The 19,071-nt window shown below is 45.8% G+C and overlaps 1 protein-coding gene across 1 annotated transcript in view; it reads left to right on the top strand.

The window, feature by feature from the left end:
* The first annotated feature begins 5,858 nt into the window (after nucleotides 1-5,858).
* The window catches only part of rxfp2b (relaxin family peptide receptor 2b), a 56,853-nt gene continuing 43,640 nt past the window's right edge, over nucleotides 5,859-19,071 (top strand). Inside the window, exon 1 of the mRNA XM_055636865.1 lies at nucleotides 5,859-6,109. Within this exon, the coding sequence (XP_055492840.1) occupies nucleotides 6,070-6,109 (40 nt within the window). The 5' untranslated portion in view covers nucleotides 5,859-6,069. The remainder of the gene's footprint in view (nucleotides 6,110-19,071) is intronic.

Here is a 19,071-nt window from a genome sequence, read left to right as displayed (position 1 = left end):
TGAATATCCAACCTTTCTTCATAAGACTAGATTGTAGGTTGTTATGCATTCTCAGTATGAACCAGAACAAGAACGTTAGACACAAGGAACCACATATGTAGTCTCCTGAGCCAGTCCTCCTGACCCAGATCTTACCAGAGCCAGTTCTGCACTTTCTTACGTCCCCATTTTACTGCCCCACTGTGAAATCTCCTCAAGATATGCCTACTTTGAAGAAGTTCTCCTCTCGCTCTATTTCCCCTCTGTGATTCCTGCTGAATTCAAAAACAAGAGGAAGAATCAGAAACAAGAAGACATAGGTTTAAAGTGAGAGGGACATGATTTAACATGAAACTGAGGGGCAACTTTTACACAGAGGGTTAATAGTGTATGGAAGGAGCTGCCAAAGTAGGTAGTTGGGACAAATGCAATAACACCATTTAACCAACACTTGGACAGGTACATAGAATAAAAGGTTTAGATGGATATGGGCCAAACTCGAGCAAATGGGAGTACCTTAGATGGGGAATCTTGGTCAGTATGAAATTGGGCTGAAGGGTCTGTTTCCATGCTGTATGAATATGACTCTATACTCTCTTGTTCTTCTACCATGTTCTGGCCCAGATTCGCTACCACAGCCTTTCTGCATTCTATGCAAGAATTATAGAAATGGTTAATTAATGTCCACTCCTTCCTTTACTGAAGTTAAGGATGATTTTAGCCTTCCTGTCAACTGTTTCTAAATGATAATGATTACAATAAACCTGTGTCTAAAGCAAATCAACTAACTCCAAATAGACTATGAATCATAAATGAAAGGGTGAATGGATTTCCAATGAAAGAGTGAGTTAATCCACTTTGGACAGTTTATGTAGACACAAGGAAATGCAGATGCTGGTTTCTAAAAAAAGATTTAAAAAAGTGCTGGAGTAACTCAGCTGGTCAGGCAGCATCTCTGGAGAACATGTTCTGTGCCATTCTAAATTAAGCAGAGCTTCAGTAAACCAAACTGATTTGGATGGTTATTTATTGTATCTCAGCAATTTTTCAATTGGGCCATGAGTTAAACTGATGGGAAAAAAACGTTAACATTGGCCACTCATTTTACTAAAGACTAGATTTTCAGTGCCATGATTGGCACCTATCAATCAACCTTCACCAATATTTCCATTCCCTGTGCCTCTATGTTCATTTCCCATCACAAACCATTGTCTCAGTTCCATTGTTTGTGATCAGCACAGTGGCGCAGCTGGTAGAGCCGCTGCCTCACAGCGCCAAAGACATGGGTTCAATCCTGACCTCGAGTGTTGTCTGTGTGGAGTTTGTACGTTCTCGCTGTGACTACGTGAGTTTCCTCCATGTGCTCCGGTTTCCTCCAACATTGGCCTCTGTAAAATTCCCCCTTGAGTGTAGGGAGTGGATGAGAAAGTGGGATAACATAGAACTACTGTGACACAAAGTGCTGGGGTAACTGAGAAAAAGGATGGGTGCTGTTTTGGGTCGGGACCCATCCTTTTTTTTCAGTGAGGCTGCCTGACCCATTAAGTTACCATATAACCATATAACAATTACAGCACGGAAACAGGCCATCTCGACCCTTCTAGTCCGTGCCGAACACATAATCTCCCCTAGTCCAATATACCTGCGCTCAGACCATAACCCTCCATTCCCTTCCCATCCATATAACTATCCAATTTATTTTTAAATGATAAAAACGAACCTGCCTCCACCACCTTCACTGGAAGGCTCCTTCCACACAGCTACCACTCTCTGGGTAAAGAAGTTCCCCCTCATGTTACCCCTAAACTTCAGTCCCTTAATTCTCAAGTCATGTCCCCTTGTTTGAATCTTCCCTACTCTCAGTGGGAAAAGCTTTTCCACGTCAACTCTGTTACTCAAGCAAAATGTGTCTTTCTTTGGTATAAACCAGCATCTGCAGTTCCTTGTTTCTACATAGAACTAGTGTGAATGGGTGGGTGATTGATGGATGTTGTGGACTTGGTGGGATGATGGGGGTGTTTCCAGGCTGTATCTTTCAATTAGTTCAATAAAATGATGGACAAGGGGGCTTCTGATGGACAAGGGGGCTTCTCATGGACACATTGGTTGGAATGACTTTTAGAACTGGGTTGAGGTATGGAGATGTGGTTCTATGAGAGAGAATGAATACTCCAGACAGATGCTGATGACAATGTACAGCCGGAGACTATCTTCTGGGCAGATATAAAACTGATTGAACCTACTCAGAACAAGTGTTTGTTCATTTAGATCTGAGATGAGAGGACATTCCTTTCACTGAAGGAATGTGTTTCTTTGAAGCTCACTGATAGTAAAACTTGGGAATAATGTGGCAGACCTTACTGCATGAATATTCATAAACACGCATGTGATCGGAGCCCTAGGAAAGATTCGTAATCATTCAGCATTGAAACAGTCCCTTCAGCTCAACTCCTCCATGCCAACCAAGATGCCCCACCTAAGCTAGTCCCATTTGCCCATATTTGGCATATATCCACTGGGTGGCGCCAGTAATGGTTGCCTCGCCAATAGTCTGTCTTGTCCCTTCCTTCTTTGTTGCTTTTTAGGAGGTTAAATGTAATTTTTAATGTTCTTTAGCTTGTCTTATGTGGGGGGTGGGGAGGGTGGGGGGGTTGGGGGAAACCTTTTTTTAATCTCTTACCTCGATGGAAATGAGATTTTTTTCTGTATCGTATCTCCGTCCGCACTGCGGCATAACATCGTGGAGTTGGCGGCCTCTGCTGGAGACGACTTCGGGAGCTCCAAACGCGGGAGCCTGCGGACTTAACATCGTGGAGCGCGCGATCCCTGGTTAGAGACCGACTTCGGGAGCTCCAAGCCGCGGTAACTTTGACCGTCCCGACGTGGGAGCTTCAATCGTCCCGACGTGGGAGCTTCGATCGCCGGCTGTGGGAGCTTTGATCGCCCCGACTGTGGTTCGAATGCCCTGATATTATTTATTCATGTGTGTATATATTTATACAATGGTATATGGACACACTGATCTGTTCTGTATTCATGCCTTCTATATTCTGTTGTGCTGAAGCAAAGTAAGAATTTCATTGTCCTATCTGGGACACATGACAATAAACTCTCTTGAATCTTGAATCTTGAATCTTGAATCTTGAATAAAGAGGAAGATTAGACTTTATTACTTTCCATCAGTGAGGAATGTGTGGAATCCGCTGTGGTGGATGTTTATGTTAGCTTTTATGTAGTTGTGTGTCTTGTTGCTTTTTTTTAGTATGGCTGTATGGTAATTCGAGTTTCACTGTACCTTAATTGGTACACATGACAATAAACTAACCTTTGAACCTTTGAACCTTAAACCTTCCCTCTCCACATACCTGTCCAAGTGTATTTTAAATGCTGTTGTAGCACCTGCCTCAACTACCTCTACTGGCAGCCTGTTCCATATATCCACCACCTTCTGAGTGAGAATGTTGCCCCTCAGATTCCTATTAAATCTTATCCCCCTCACCTTGAACCTATGTCGTCTGATTGTTGATTCCCCTACTCAGGGTAGTGAGATGTCTACTTGTACCATCTCCGACAACTCCCTACCGTTTCTGGATGTCTCCTACATAGACATCTACTACAAACCTACTGACTCCCATGGCTATCTAGACTACACTTCTTCCCACCCTGCTTCCTGTGAAGACTATCCCCTACTCCCAATTCCTCCGTCTACGCTGCATCTGCGCTCAGGATGAGGTTTTCCATACTAGATCATTGGAGATGTCCTAATTCTTTAGGAAACGGGGATTCCACTCTTCCATTATAGATGAGGCTCTCACTAGGGTCTCATCAGGAAACCAGGAAGTGGTGTTCTTCAATTAGTCTGCAAGCTGGAGGAAGGCAGAGGGTCACGTTTATCTGAGCTGTGAATAACACTGAACACATGTCTACTCAAATGTAATGTCCTTAGTGGTTCTAAAATGCTTGCAGAATGTGTCTATTGGTTCTAAAATGTTTGCAAAAAGTGTCTCTTTTGGTTCTACAATGCTTGCAGAATGTGTCTTTTTTGGTTCTAAAATGTTTTTTAGGTTCTTCCCCCCCCCCCCCCCCCCCCCCCCCGCTTTCCTCTCCCCCACCCTTTCCTCCCCCCCTCCTCCTCTCCCCCCCCCCCCCCCTCTCTCCCCCCCCCTCCTCCTCCCCCCCTCTCTCCTGCTCCCCCCCCTCTCCCCCTCCCTCCTCTCCCTCTCCTCCTCCCCCCTCTCCTGCTCCCCCCTCTACTCTGCCCCCCTCTCCTCTGTGTCCACTGTTTCAGGTGTCAACTTCTGTACATCGGCGAGACCAAACGCAGGCTCGGCGATCGTTTCAATGAACACCTCCGCTCAGTCCGCCTTAACCTACCAGATCTCTTGGTGGCTCAGCACTCCTCCTCCCATTCCCAATCTGACTTTTCTATCCTGGACCTCCTCAATTGTCAGTGCGGCCCAGTGCAAATTGGAGGAACAGCACCTCATATTTCGCTTGGGTAGGTTACACCCCAGCGGTATGAACATTGACTTCTCGAACTTCAAATGGCCCTTGCTTTCTCTCTCTCTCCATCTTCTCCCCCTTCCCAGTTCTCCCACCACTGTCTCCAACTACATTCTATCTCTGTCCCGCCCACTCCCCTGACATCAGTCTGAAGAAGGGTCCCGACCTGAAACATCACCCATTCCTTCTCTCCAGAGATGGTGCCTATCCCACTGAGTTACTCCAGCATTTTGTGTCTACACTCTAAATATTGTACTTGAATTTGGCTTTTGGAGTTTGGAGTTTGATTATATTTATGGTTATTATATTTATGATTATCTGATATGATAGATTAGCAAGTAGAACAAAGCTTTTCACTGTACCTCAGTACGTGTGACAATAATAATAATAATAATACATTTTATTTATGGGTGCCTTTCAAGAGTCACAAGGACAAAACCTAAACCAAATTTCTGACGGTGCTCTGGTTGCCTCTGACATCCCAAAGGCATGCAGTTTTGTAGGTTAATTGGCCTCTTTTAATTGCCCCTAGTGGGTAGGGCATGGATGAAAAAATGGGGTAACATGGAACTTGAGTTAAAGGGTGATGATGGTTAGCATGGATTCGGTGGGCAGGAGAGCCTGTTTCCATACTGTATCTTTCAATCAACCAGTAACTAATTATTGGAATGTTCATTCATTTCTTCAGATCCAGATGCCTTGAATACTTCAGCAGTGTCCTTTCCCCTGTGGCTCAAGTCTGAGTCTGCTGCATATTTGTGTTGCAGGTTTATGAGCATCAACTGCAATTATTTGCACAAGTTTCTTTTATTGAATTCTGAAAAAAATATACACATAAAAGGATACAATGCAAAGCTCTTCTTATTTGCGATCTGTATGCTTGCTGGTTTTATATATGGTTTAGTTTAGTTTTAATTCAGTTATTGCCACGTGTACAGAGGTACAGTGAGAACCTTTTTTTTGTTGCGTGCTAACCAGACGTAGAAAAAACTCGACATGATTACATTCAAGCCGTCCACAGTGTACAGATCCAGGATAAAGGGTATGTACAGCATTTAGTGCAAGATACATTCCGATTAAAGACAGTTCAAAGGTCTCCACTGTGGTTGATGGGAAGTCAACCTAGAAACAAGAAACTGCAGATGCTGGTTTACGGGGGGGAAAGCCACAATGTGCTGGAGTAACCCAGTGGGTCAGGCAGCATCTCTGGAGAAAATGGATGGTGATGTTTCGGGTTGGGACCCGTCTTCAAACTCCCCCCACCACTACAATCAATCTGTAGAAGGGTCCCGACCCGAAACGTCACCTGTCCCTGTTCTCCAGAGATGCTGCCTGACCCGCTGTTACTCCAGCACTTTGCGTCTTTTTGTGTATTAACCAGTATCTGCAGAGGCACTGGCCGGCTGGGTGACTCCAGCTCTCTTTAGGTTCCTAAGCATTTGCAGCCGTTTGCATCCAGCCTGGAGTGAGTGTGCGTGCGCGCAGACTCGGGCGGCAGCTGGGTCGACACAGACCTAGAGATTTGAAGAGGAGTGTGTGCGAGTGGTGTAGTGTGTGTGCCCGCTGCCGGCTCTCTCACCCATCGCCATGATCCTGCCATACCTCTTGGTGCTGGGAAAACTGAACGGTAAGCCTCACCCCTCCGCCAGCGCACGGTTGATTTACGTTGCTGATGAACCCGTTCCATTCACATTGTAATCGCGTTATTTTATTTGTAACATGCATTACCACTTGGCAATTGCACTGAAAGCTATTGCCCATTGACTGGGAAACTCTGTAAAAAAGCATGGATGTTCAAGAGATGTTGCCTGGCCAGAGTTACTCTAGCACTTCGTGTGTAAACCAGCATCTGCAGGTTCTTCTTCCCCACACTGTGGAAAGCAGGCTGACCTGTGGTCATTTGGTGGCACAGGCTGGGTGGTGTTGGACAGGGAGAGGTTTTTGACCACACTCCATGGGAGAAGAGTTAGTTGGAGAAGGGAAAGCGTGTGTGATAAGGATGGGCTATACTCACGAACCGTGGCGTCGCTTTAAGATGGGGGAAGCAGGGTCTCCAGTGATGGGCATTTTATTCCGTCTGCGTTGATTTTGAATAGGCTGATATGTATAGATACCAAGAACTGGATTACAAAAAAGTCACAAAATAACTCAATGAGAGGCAGCATCCGTGGAGAACATGGATAGAGAGGTATGTTTGGTTATTGGAGTAGATTGTAGCTCTTTGTGGACAGTGGACTTTATCTCTGGAACTGATGCGCTACATTGCTGAGAACTGTATTCTACACTCTGTACCTTTCCCTTTCGCTCTGTCAATTACACATGAATTTGACTCGATTGTAGTATTATCTGACTTGTTTGGATAGCATGCAAAAATAAAGCTTTTCTGTGTCGGGGTAAAAGTGACAATAATAAACCTAAGCCGATATGCAAAGTCAAACCAGCCACATGTTAGTTTGGGCTGGCTAACTCATTTTTAATTTACCAACATCGTTGGATTTGTGTGAAATTCATCAAAATAATTTGGGAGGGGAAATTATAATTTGGGGATAACTATATTTTAGAGTAGAGCGAAGAACAGCAGATGCTGGTTAATACACAAAAGGACACACGACTCATTTTTATTCAATTCCTTCGGAAATGATGTTGTTCCATTTCACAAAAATCCAACAATGTTAGTCGATTACTAAAGATCAATGAAAAGTTGATTAGACCTTTTAGTCTGAATTTTAAGATGAGATAACAAATGAAAGGGAAGGGGATATCACATGCATTGAACTTTCCTTCATCTTATTGAAAAGATGTCACGCGATCATTTGGCCGGGATCGCTTTCTGAGGAAGATGTCGAATGGGTTTGGTGTAAGATTTCGGAAAAAACTGTGAATGAACGTTCGCTTTGGTGAAGATTTTATTGGAAGCCATGTTTCTGATGTAGCAAAAACAGGAAGGTAGATTACTATCGGAATGGCGTCAAGTTGGGAAAAGGGGAAGTACAACGGGATCTGGAGGTCCTTGTACATCAATCTATGAAAGTAAGCATGCAGGTACAGCAGGCAGTGAAGAAAGCGAATGGCATGTTGGCCTTTATAACACAATGAATCAAATATAGGAGCAAAGAGGTCCTTTGCATTTGTACAGAGCCCAAGTGAGCCACACCTGGAGTATTGTGTGCAGTTTTGGTCCCCTCATTTGAGGAAGAACATTCTTGCTATAGAGGGAGTGCAGCGTAGGTTTACAAGGTTAATTCCCGGGATGGCGGGACTGTCAAATGCTGAGAGAATGGAGCAGCTGGGCTTATATACTCTGGAGTTTAGAAGGGTGAGAGGGGATCTCATTGAAACATATAAGATTATTAAGGGTTTGGACACCTAGAGGCAGGAAACATGTTCCCGATGTTGGAGGAGTCCAGAACCAGGGGCCACAGTTTAGGAATAAGGAGTAAGCCATTTAAAACGGAAACGAGGAAACACTTTTTCTCAAAGAGAGTGGTGAGTCTGTGGAATTATCTGCCTCAGAGAGCGGTGGAGGCAGGTTCTCTGGATGCTTTCAAGAGAGAGCTGGATAGGGCTCTTAAAAATAGCGGAATCAGTGGATATGGGGAGAAGGCAGGGACTGGGTACTGATTGAGGATGATCAGCCATGGTCACATTGAATGGCGGTGCTGACTCGTAGGCCGAATGGCCTACTCGTGCACCAATTGTCTATTGTCTATTAATGTGGTTTTCTCAAAAGTACCCTTGCTCTATAAATCGTTTCGTGACCATTGTGCTTGTTTTCTGACCTGTGTTATTTTGTAATACTTTTCCAATGTTTTAGTCTGAACAGCCACCTGCCTGCTGCGATACATATTTTGAGTGTAATCCAAGGTACATATTCCACTGTGGGGGAAGGACCTGCAGATGCTAGTTTAAACCGAAGATAGACACAAACTGCTGGAGTAAAACAGCGGGTCAGGCAGCATCTCTGGAGAAAAGGAATAGGTGACCTTTTGGGTTTAGACCCATCTCCAGATCCCACTGTCGTGTTTCCTTACGACAAATACAGTCTATTGTCATTTGAGCACATTAAAAAAACACAAAGAAACATTCCTCTCCGCTTCCTACTCCCACCATTCCCACGCCAATCAGCCTGAAGATAGATCAAAAACGTCGCTCGCCCATTCCCTCCACAGATGCTGCTTGACCCGCTGAGTTACTGCAACATTGTGTGGTTTTTTTTAGCCCATATATCCTCTAGATGCTGACCCCACCCCTTCCTCCTCCACCTCTTATTGTTTGTCATTTGGCATTATCTAACGAACTGGAGGAATATTTCGAGTTTGGCACTTGGAGTGTTTATGTGTTTATGGGGTTTGTGTGTGTGTCCAGCCTTTGGTGTTGCAAACATGCAAGTTAATTACAGTGACTTGAAATTATGATTACGAACATCACAGTGCGAGCAAGGAATCACGCCTGGACACGTAGACACATATCATTGGGTTCCCCTAACTTCAAACAGCTTTCTGTCAATATTAATATTAAAATGACTAAATCTGTCGATTCCTCGAGGATTTTCTAACTGCGTATGGCAACCCAGTCTGAAAAAGGATCCCGGCCTGAAACATCACCTATCTATGTCCTCCAGCATTGCTGCCTGCCCTGAGTTACTCCAGCACTCTATGTCTATTTTATAGAGATGGTAGGTTTGATGTTAGCTTTAGTGGTGTGTTTGTTGCTGACAACATCAGAATATCAATAGACGTGTATTTATTCAAATGTAAGACATGTATGTTAATTGAGTTACTCCCGCATTTATTTTTGTAAAGCCAACATCTGCAGTTCCTTGTGTCTAACATTGTTAATGTGATAAGCCTAACTTTGTCATAAACCTCCATTTATGAGGAACCAGAACCATTGCCATGTTCTTTTCCACGGTAGTGTTTGATTTAATGCAGCTTACAAAGGCTCCGGAATCAACGAAGAAACACGAATCGTGCTCAGTTCTGACAAAGCAGATATAATCGCGCATGTGGACATTGATTCCAAGCGCTCAATCTTGATTCATTTCTACCTTCGCAACGAACTTAAAAATAGGATTTTAAAATCCACAGGAAACTCGATGCACGGCGCCTATATAGTTCCTTCAGAGATGCTGCCTGACTCCAGCACTTTGTGCCTTTCTTATGTGTAAACCAGCAAATGTTATTACCTATAAAACGTGGTTTTACAATTAACTTTACCTTGCTGGTAATTGGACCTAGAGTAAGCTTTAAAAGTGCTGTAATGCCTTTCTGATCAGTTCAGCTTACACTGGTAACTCGATCTGCACTGCCAGTAGCAACACCGCGTTGAAAATCAGCGGAGATGGACACAAAGTGCTGGAGTTACTCAGCGGGTCAGGCAGCATCTCTGGTGAAAAGAAATAGGTGACGTTTCGGGTCGAGACCCTTCTTCAGACTGAGAGCCAGGGGAGAGGGAAACTAGAGGTATGAAAATCAGCGGATTGGCATTGATCGGAGAGCGCGCTTTTAAACAGGTCTCCCCATTTTACAGTCAACACGAGAACGTTGGAATTATACTGATGTTTTGCTGAATGAATAAAATATAGCGTAAGTTCCGCCCAGCAACGGCGGGGAAAGTAATCGAAGGCACAAGTGCTGAGGTAATTCAGCGGTTCAGCCAGGCAGCATCTCTGCAACATGGATAGGTGACAAGAAGGGTCCCGACCCGACAGTCAACGATCATGTTCTCCAGAGATGCTGCCTGACCCACTGAGTTACTCCAGCACTTTGTGGCTGTAATTACAGTCGGTTTCTGCTTTTACTTTTTGTTCAGTATTTAGAGATACAGCACGCAAACAGGCCCTTTGACCCACTGAGTCCACGCCGACCACGTAAGGGCAATTTTGCAGAGGGACAATGAACCTAGGCACTTATACGAAGGTTGTGGAGTGAGAATCTGGAGAAATTTTAGATGAGTTTTTTTTTGTAAATCACGGCATTGTTTTGTCTAGGAGGAGAGTGAATTTGGACAAGGACACGGTGATGGGTGATTAGGATTTAATGTCAACTAGTGGCAAGGCAACAGAGACCTGATATAACATTATGCGAGGCTTAGATAGCATAGCCAGTCAGAACCTTTATCCCGAGATGGAAGAATCAAATACTAGAGCGCATAACTTTAAGGTGAGAGGGGTAAAGTTTAAAGTAGATGTACGGGAAGTTGATGGCACAGAGTGTGGTTGTAGATGCCAGGAATGCACTGCCAGGAGTAGTGGTGGACGTATATACAATAGTGGCTTTTAGATAGGCACTTGGACATGTAGGGAATGGAGGAATATGTATCATGTGTAGGCAGAGGAGATTAGTTTAACTCAGGCATTGTGTTCAGCACAGGCATTGTGGGCCGAAGGGCTGTTCCTGTACAGTACTATTCTACATTCTTCTATGTTCTATGTTCTGTGTTCTGTGTTCTATTTTGATGACTTCATGTTTATTGTGGGTGGGAAACCTATGTGGAAAAGTGCAGCTGCTGGAAATAAATCCAGCACGGTATACAGCCTTCGGCCCAACTTTTCCATGGTGACCAAGATGCCCCATCTACCCTCGCCCCACCTGCCCACATTTGGCCCACATCCCTCTAAACCTTTGCTATCCATGCACCTGTCCAAGTGTCTTTTAAGTGCTGTTATAGTACCCGCCTCAACTACCTCACCCACCTGTGTGAAAATGTTGTCCCACAATTTTGTGTTAAATCCTCCCCCTGTCAACTTAAACCTGGTTCTTGATTCCCCTGCTCTGGGTACAATATTCCTTATCAAATGCTTTGTGAAAGTCAATACACTACATCCACTGGCTCTCCCGTGTCCATTTTCCTAGTTACATCCTCAAAAAATTCGAGAAGATTAGTCAAGCATGATTTCCCCTTCATAAATCCATGCTGACTCGGACCGATCCTGCTACTGCTATCCAAATGTGGCGTTATTTCATCTTTTATAATTGAATCCAGCATCTTCCCCACCACTGATGTCAGGCTAACTGGTCTATAATTCCCTGTTTTCTCTCTCCCGCATTTTTTTACTTGTCTTGAACTGTCTTCATCAATGATTTAGATGAAGGGATTCAAAGCAACGTTAGCAAATTTGCAAATGATACAAAGCTGGGTGGCAATGTGAACTGTGAGGAGGATGCTATGATAATGCAGGGTGACTTGGACAGGTTGGGTGAGTGGGTAGAGGCATGGCAGATGCAGTTTAATGTGGATAAATGTGAGGTTAACAAAATGTTTGGCAACAAAACCAGGAAGGCAGGTTACTATCTAAATGGACTGATGTGGGGGGGGGGTGCCATCTCTGATGCCCTGGTTTGGAACACCTCATCCCGGGTGCAGATGCGGCGTGGACAGAGGAATTGGGAGTAGGGGATAGAGCTGCAGATGAGGTGTTCCAAACCAGGGCATCGGAGATGTCCTCATTCTTTAGGGAACGGGGGTTCCCCTCTTCGACTATAGATGAGGCTCTCACCAGGGTCACGTCTATACCCCATAGCTCTGCCCTCACTCCCCATCCCCCACTCGTAACAAGGACAGAGTCCCCCTTGTCTCCACCTTCCACCCTACCAGCCGTCACATACAACAGATAATCCTCCGACATTTTCGCCACCTCCAACGTGATCCCATCACTGGCCACATCTTCCCATCTCCTCCCCTGTCAGCTTTCCGCAGAGACCGCTCCCTCAGTAACTCCCTTGTCAATTTGTCCCTTCCCACCCAAGCCACCCCCTCCCCTGGTACTTTCGCTTGCAACCGCAGGAAATGCTACACTTGTCCCTTAACCTCCACCCCTTGACTCCAGTCAAGGACCCAAGCAGTCTTTCCAGGTGCAGCAGAGGTTCACCTGCACCTCCTCCAACCTCATCTATTGCATCCGCTGCTCTAGACATCAGCTGATCTACATCGCTGCGACCAAGCATAGGCTTGGCGATCGCTTCGCCCAACACCTCCGCTCAGTTCGCAATAACCGACCTGATCTCCTGGTGGCTCAGCAATTCAACTCCCCCGCCCATTCGGAATCCGACCTTTCTGTCCTGGGCCTCCTCCATGACCAGAGGGAGTCCCACAGTAAATTGGAGGAGCAGCACCTCATATTTCGCTTGGGCAGTTTACACCCCAGCGGTATGAACATTGACTTCTCCAATTTCAGGTAGTCCTTGCTTTCTCCCTCTTTCCCCTCCCCTTCCCAGCTCTCCCACAGCCCACTGTCTCCATCTCTTCCTTTCTTCTTCCCACCCGCCCCCCCCACCCCCACATCAGTCAGAAGAAGGGTCTCGACACGAAATGTAATCTATTCCTTCGCTCCATAGATGCTGCCTCACCAGCTGAGTTTCGACAGCATTTTTGTCTACCTTCGATTTTTCCAGCATCTGCAGTTCCTTCTTAAACAACTATCTAAATGGTGTCAAGTTGTGAAAAGGGAAGTACAACGGGATCTGGGGGTCCTTGTAAGCATGCAGGTACAGCAGGCAGTGAAGAAAGCGAATGGCTTGTTGGCCTTCATAACAAGAGGAATTGCGTATGGGAGCAAGGAGGTCCTTCTGCAGTTGTATAGGGTCCTAGTGAGACCACACCTGGAGTATTGTGTGCAGTTTTGGTCCTCTAATATGAGGAAGGACATTCTTGCTATTGAGGGAGTGCAGCATAGGTTTACAACGTTAATTCCGGGGTTGGCGGGGCTGTCATTTGCTGAGAGAATGGATCAACTGAGCTTGTATACTCTGGAGTTTAGAAGGATGAGTGGGATTCGTATTGAAACATATAAAATTATTAAAGGTTTCGACATGCTAGAGACAGGAAACATGTGCCCGATGTTGGGGGAGTCCAGAACCAGGGGCCACAGTTTAAGAATAAGGGGTAAGCTATTTAGAACAGTGACGAGGAAACTGTTTCTCACAGAGTATTGAGTGTGGAATTCTCTGCCTCAGATGGCGGTGAAGGCTGGTTCTCTGGATACTTTCAAGAGTGAGCTGGATAGGGCTCTGAAAGATAGCGGAGTCAGGGGATATGGGGAGAAGGCAGAAACGGGGTACTGATTGGTACCCAATAGCCATGATCACATTGAATGGCGGTGCTGGCTCGAAGGGCCGAATGGCCTACTCCTGCACCTATTGTCTATTAAAAAGAGGGATAATATTAGCTACCCTCTCACCTAACCATTTTTCAAGTTTGCTCCGCGCCATCAAATTTGCTCCGCCATTCAATCATGGCTAATCTATTTTTCCATTTCAACCCCATTCTCCTGCTTTCTCCCCATAACCTTAGATGCCCTTACGAATCATGAACCTATCTTTAAAAATGATTTAAAGCACCAAATAAAATGGCCTCCACAGCCATCTACGGCAATGAATTCCACAGAATCACCATCTTTTGGCTAATGAAAATGTTCATCTCCTTTCTAAAGGGGAAGTCCTTTTATTCTGCAGTTGTGCCTTCTGGTCCTCGACTCTTGCACTACTGGTAAGGTCCTATCCACAATTTGATTAGATAGCAGCAAAACAAAGCTTTTCACTGGACCTCGGTACACATAACAATAATAAACCTAATCCTAAACCTAAACCTTTCTACCTTCTGCACCTGCTCCAAGCACTATTTGCTGAAGCAACATTACATAAAATGCCAACTGATTCCCATCATACTTCAGACTTTCTTTTTAATCCTGATGGTTTATATTCCAGGTCGTCTGACAGCTGATTGCTATTTGTACATTCTCATGCCATCGGGCAAAGCTATGTCCTTTCAGATGAGGTCTTGCAGATAATTAAATTCTGAACTATATACGTGAACAGACTTGCATCGTACACTTACTGTTGCCCAGTGTCACACTGGAAATTCACAAATAATGAATGTACATTACATGTCTGTCAGTTCCAATATAAAATAATAATAAAATCCAGTTGAACAATGTTTCCTGGACTCCCATTATTTCACGTTGCTTCTTTAAAGATATACTGAAAATGACAAAGGAAGTTTTTCTACTTACCACTACATTCTGTGGTACAATAGCGCAGCTGGTAGAGCTGCTGCCTAACAGCTCCAGACGCCCGGGTCCTATCCTGACCATATATTCATTTTCAAACCACATTAAGGGTACTCACAGTGATGTAGACATTTGTTCAGTCATTCAGAGCTCAGAGTGACAGAGACTAATTGACAGAGCTCCATCTTGCAGAGACTAATTGAGGCACACCACTTCCTGGTTTTATAGTCCCTCCCCCTCGCTCCCGCAGGGGCAGCAGAGAGAATGGTGAATTTTGTAAAACATTAATATCTCTGTCATTTTTCATCGATGGAAAAAATCCTCGGCACACATGCGGCGGAGGGGGGGCTCTGAGCAAGGTGGCCAAAAATGACGGCCATAGGTGGCGGCGTTCTCTTGGAAATCGCAGCATAGAAGGCCAAAAGCAGTCAAGAACAGAGATTTAGTAATATAGATAGAAACATAGAAACATAGACATAGGAATTAGGTGCAGGAATAGGCCATTCGGCCCTTCGAGCCTGCATCGCCATTCAATATGATCATGGCTGATCATCCAACTCAGTATCCTGTACCTGCCTTCTCTCCATACCCCCTGATCCCTTTAGCCACAAGGGCCACATCTAATTCCCTCTTAAATATAGCCAATAAACTGGCCTCAACTACCTTCTGTAGCAGAGAATTCCAGAGATTCACCACTCTCTGTGTGAAAAATGTTTTTCTCATCTCAGTCCTAAATGATTTCCCCCTTATCCTTAAACTGTGACCACTTGTTATGGACTTCCCCAACATCAGGAACAATCTTCCTGCATCTAGCCTGTCCATCTAACTGCAATCTTCCTTCATATGAAAGTCCTGACATCCCAGGAATCAGTTATTTGCTTCAGTTTTATTTGTTTGTGTTATTTATCACATTGTAGGTTTTGAAAGATTAAAGCGTGTATCAGCCGCTTTCTAAGGGCTGAATCCGCCCGTTCGCGGGGCCTTCCATCGCCTGGCGTGCCTAAAAATCAAACTGCTGCATCGAGGCGATCGAGGCTCCCGATGTTGAAGCCCCCGCAGGCCGATTTTAAGCTGCGCCGGGCGATGAAAGGCCCCACGAATGGGCCGATTCAAGCCCCACAATTTGGGGCGGATGAAGTTGCTGTTGCTGAAGTTCGGAGTCGGTTAACAACCAGGTCAGCTCCCGATGTTACCGTCCACGGGGCCCACGGCCGAAGCCTCGTGTGTGTGTGTGTCTGCGCATGCGCGTGCTCACAGCCACCAAGAAGCCATGCCCCCGAATTGTGTCTCCCCCATGTTTTGATAGCGATTTCCGCCCCTCCAGGTCTCTGCCGCTCTGTGGCTGAGGCAACAATTCCAACGCTGCACCACTGCGCCACCACAGAGGATGTTGCCAATACTCAAGGGCATGAGCTATAGGGAGAGGTTGGGCTGGAGGATAAGGGGTGATCTCATAGAGGTGCATAAAATCATGAGGGAAATATACAGGGTGAATGCACAGCCTTTTACCCGGAGTAAGGGAATCATTACTTTAAGATGACAGTGGAATGATTTAATCGTAGTCTGATAGGCATCATTTCACCTGGTGATTATATGGAATGAACTGCCAGTGGATGTAGTTAAGGCAGATGCAATAATATTTAGAACATTGATAGAATATAGAAAATTGTTCTGACAATATCTCTGCTGAACATAATGCCAAGATAAACTAATCTACTCTGCCTGCACGTGATCCATATCCCTCCTTCCCTGCATATCCTTGTCTAAAAGTCTCTTAAATATTCCTGAAACATAAGACTATATAGAAATAAATATGGAAATATATATATTAAAATGTGTGTATATATATATATATATATACGTATATCTTAAAAGTCTGATCTTGGATGTGTGTGTGTGTAATCACATCTGCTTGAAAAAATGGTAAAATGTTTGCATATTCTTGTAGAGTTTTATCCCGTGAACTCCAAAATTGCCTCATCTGAAAAATGAATGCATTATTTCTCGAGTTATTAATCAAAATGTTCAAAAATCTGAAATAACTTAGAAAACAAAACCGAACGGCTTTGGCTGATGACGTCACAATGGCTGCACGCTGTGTTCATGCGTTGCGAGTGACGTTTCCCGGCCGCCAGCTCGCATCGGCCGCGTCCCCCTTGCTCGGAGTCATTGGGTCCATGATCGCCCGCATCCCTCTCCATGTCTCTGCCCTCTCCCTGCCTCAAAAAGACGCCGCAAATCTGAAATCCCAGCTCCAAAAGGCAGCAAGCTTCCCTGTCCCTGCCCTCTCCCTGTCCCTGGAGTCTGGAACAACGCAGTATTGCATTCGGGAACCAGCCCTGCCCTGTGACGACCCAACCACCCCCCGGGCTCAGGATTAAAGCCGCGGAACATGCAGTCCTTTGGTTGACGCCTGCCCCGCTCCCCACCTCCTCTCTCCCCCCCCTCCTCCTCTACCCCTTCCTCCTCCCCCCCCCTCCTCTCCCCCCCCCTCCTCCTCCTCTCCCCCCCTCCTCCTCCTCTCCCTCCTCTCCCTAAATAGCTGGGGTCCCAGCATTGAACCTTGCAGTGACTAGTGGGGTACCGCAAGGCTCAGTGCTGGGACCCCAGCTATTTACAATATATATTAATGATCTGGATGAGGGAATTGAAGGCAATATCTCCAAGTTTGCGGATGACACTAAGCTGGGGGGCAGTGTTAGCTGTGAGGAGGATGCTAGGAGACTGCAAGGTGACTTGGATAGGCTGGGTGAGTGGGCAAATGGCAAATGCAAATGTTTGTGAGCCATTTTGGTGCAAAAAAACAGTATAATGTGGATAGGAAAAGGGAGATGTGAGGGGTTCATGGTACCCAGTTTTGGTGGCAAAAACAGCTGGAAAACAGACTATTATGGAGCTAAATGGCAACGTTTCGGCCGAAACTAGATCGGGGGCGGGGGTGGGTGGGGACAAAAGGGGAGATGCAGCGCAGACCGGTGGTGTCATGGTACACCAGTCATTGAAAGTAGGCATGCAGGTGCCTGCAGGCAGCGAAGAAATTGGAGGAACAGCACCTCATATTCCGTTTGGGGAGTCTGCAAGCGAATTCTCCCAATTTTGTTAGTCCTTGCTGTCTCCTCCCCTTCCTCAGTTAGCTTTCATAGCAAAAGGATTTGAGTATAGGAGCAGGGAGGTTCTACTGCTGCAGTTGTACAGGGTCTTGGTGAGACCACACCTGGAGTAGTGTGTACAGTTTTGGTCTCCAAATCTGAGGAAGGACATTATTGCCATAGAGGGAGTGCAGAGAAGGTTCACCAGACTGATTCCTGGGATGTCAGGACTGTCTTATGAAGAAAGACTGGATAGACTTGGTTTATACTCTCTAGAATTTAGGAGATTGAGAGGGGATCTTATAGAAACTTACAAAATTCTTAAGGGGTTGGACAGGCTAGATGCAGGAAGATTGTTCCCGATATTGGGGAAGTCCAGGACAAGGGGTCACAGCTTAAGGATAAGGGGGAAATCCTTTAAAACCGAGATGAGAAGAACTTTTTTCACACAGAGAGTGGTGAATCTCTGGAACTCTCTGCCGCAGAGGGTAGTCGAGGCCAGTTCATTGGCTATATTTAAGAGGGAGTTAGATGTGGCCCTTGTGGCTAAGGGGATCAGAGGGTATGGAGAGAAGGCAGGTACAGGATACTGAGTTGGACGATCAGCCATGATCATATTGAATGGCGGTGCAGGCCCGAAGGCCCGAATGGCCTACTCCTGCACCTAATTTCTATGTTTCTATGTTTCTATGTTTCCCTCCCCCTCTCTCCCCTCCCCCCCCCGGCCTCTCTCCCCTCCCCCCCCCGGCCTCTCTCCCCTCTCTCCCCCCCCCCCCTCTCCAATATCAAGGGGGTGGTCATTGTGTGTGTGTGGAGAGTGGTTATTATGTGCGTGGGGATGGTAGTAAGTGTGTGTGTGTGTGTGTTGGGAAGGTGGTTAGTGTGTGTGTGATGCCGCAAGCCGCCGCCTCCACCCCCTCCCCCCCAAACCACCGTTGAGGGGACGGGGCCCAACGGGTCCCCCTTGGTCTAGTATCTATATCTATATCTATATCTATCTATCTATTCTCTTCTATTATTTCTATACTATTACTAAAACTCTCATCTTGTCCTCTTCCAGTTTTCATTTTTTTTATTTGCGCAATAACGGTACACTATATCGCTAGGAATTTTTTGCCACCTTACTCACCACTGCTCCAAGTGCACCAGGTTTTGTTCTGATCAGTGAAATATTAGAAAAGTTATGAAGGTTTCAAACATCGTGAGATCAGCAGATTGGTCTTCTCGCCTATCTGTCACTATGAAGGTAATGCCCCTTCCGGGGGCAAGGAGAATAAAGCCCCGGAGGCGGGGCTGAGTCTGTGAGCAGTGTGCAGGCAGAGAACAACATGTGGGCTGCTTCTGCAGCAACCAGCACGATGAGCCGGGAGCTGTTAAGTTGAACCAGAAGCCTCTGAGTGAATTAGGGACCGGGAGCTGTTGCGTGAGGCCGAAAGCTGAAGGTGCGGGGTGAGCAGAGTGCGAGGTGCGTCTGCTGCGACCACCACCCCCTCC

This window comes from Leucoraja erinacea, chromosome 6 (assembly GCF_028641065.1).
Source record: "Leucoraja erinacea ecotype New England chromosome 6, Leri_hhj_1, whole genome shotgun sequence".
Taxonomy (NCBI): Eukaryota; Metazoa; Chordata; class Chondrichthyes; order Rajiformes; family Rajidae; genus Leucoraja; species Leucoraja erinaceus.
This window is presented reverse-complemented; position numbering and strand designations above follow the sequence as displayed.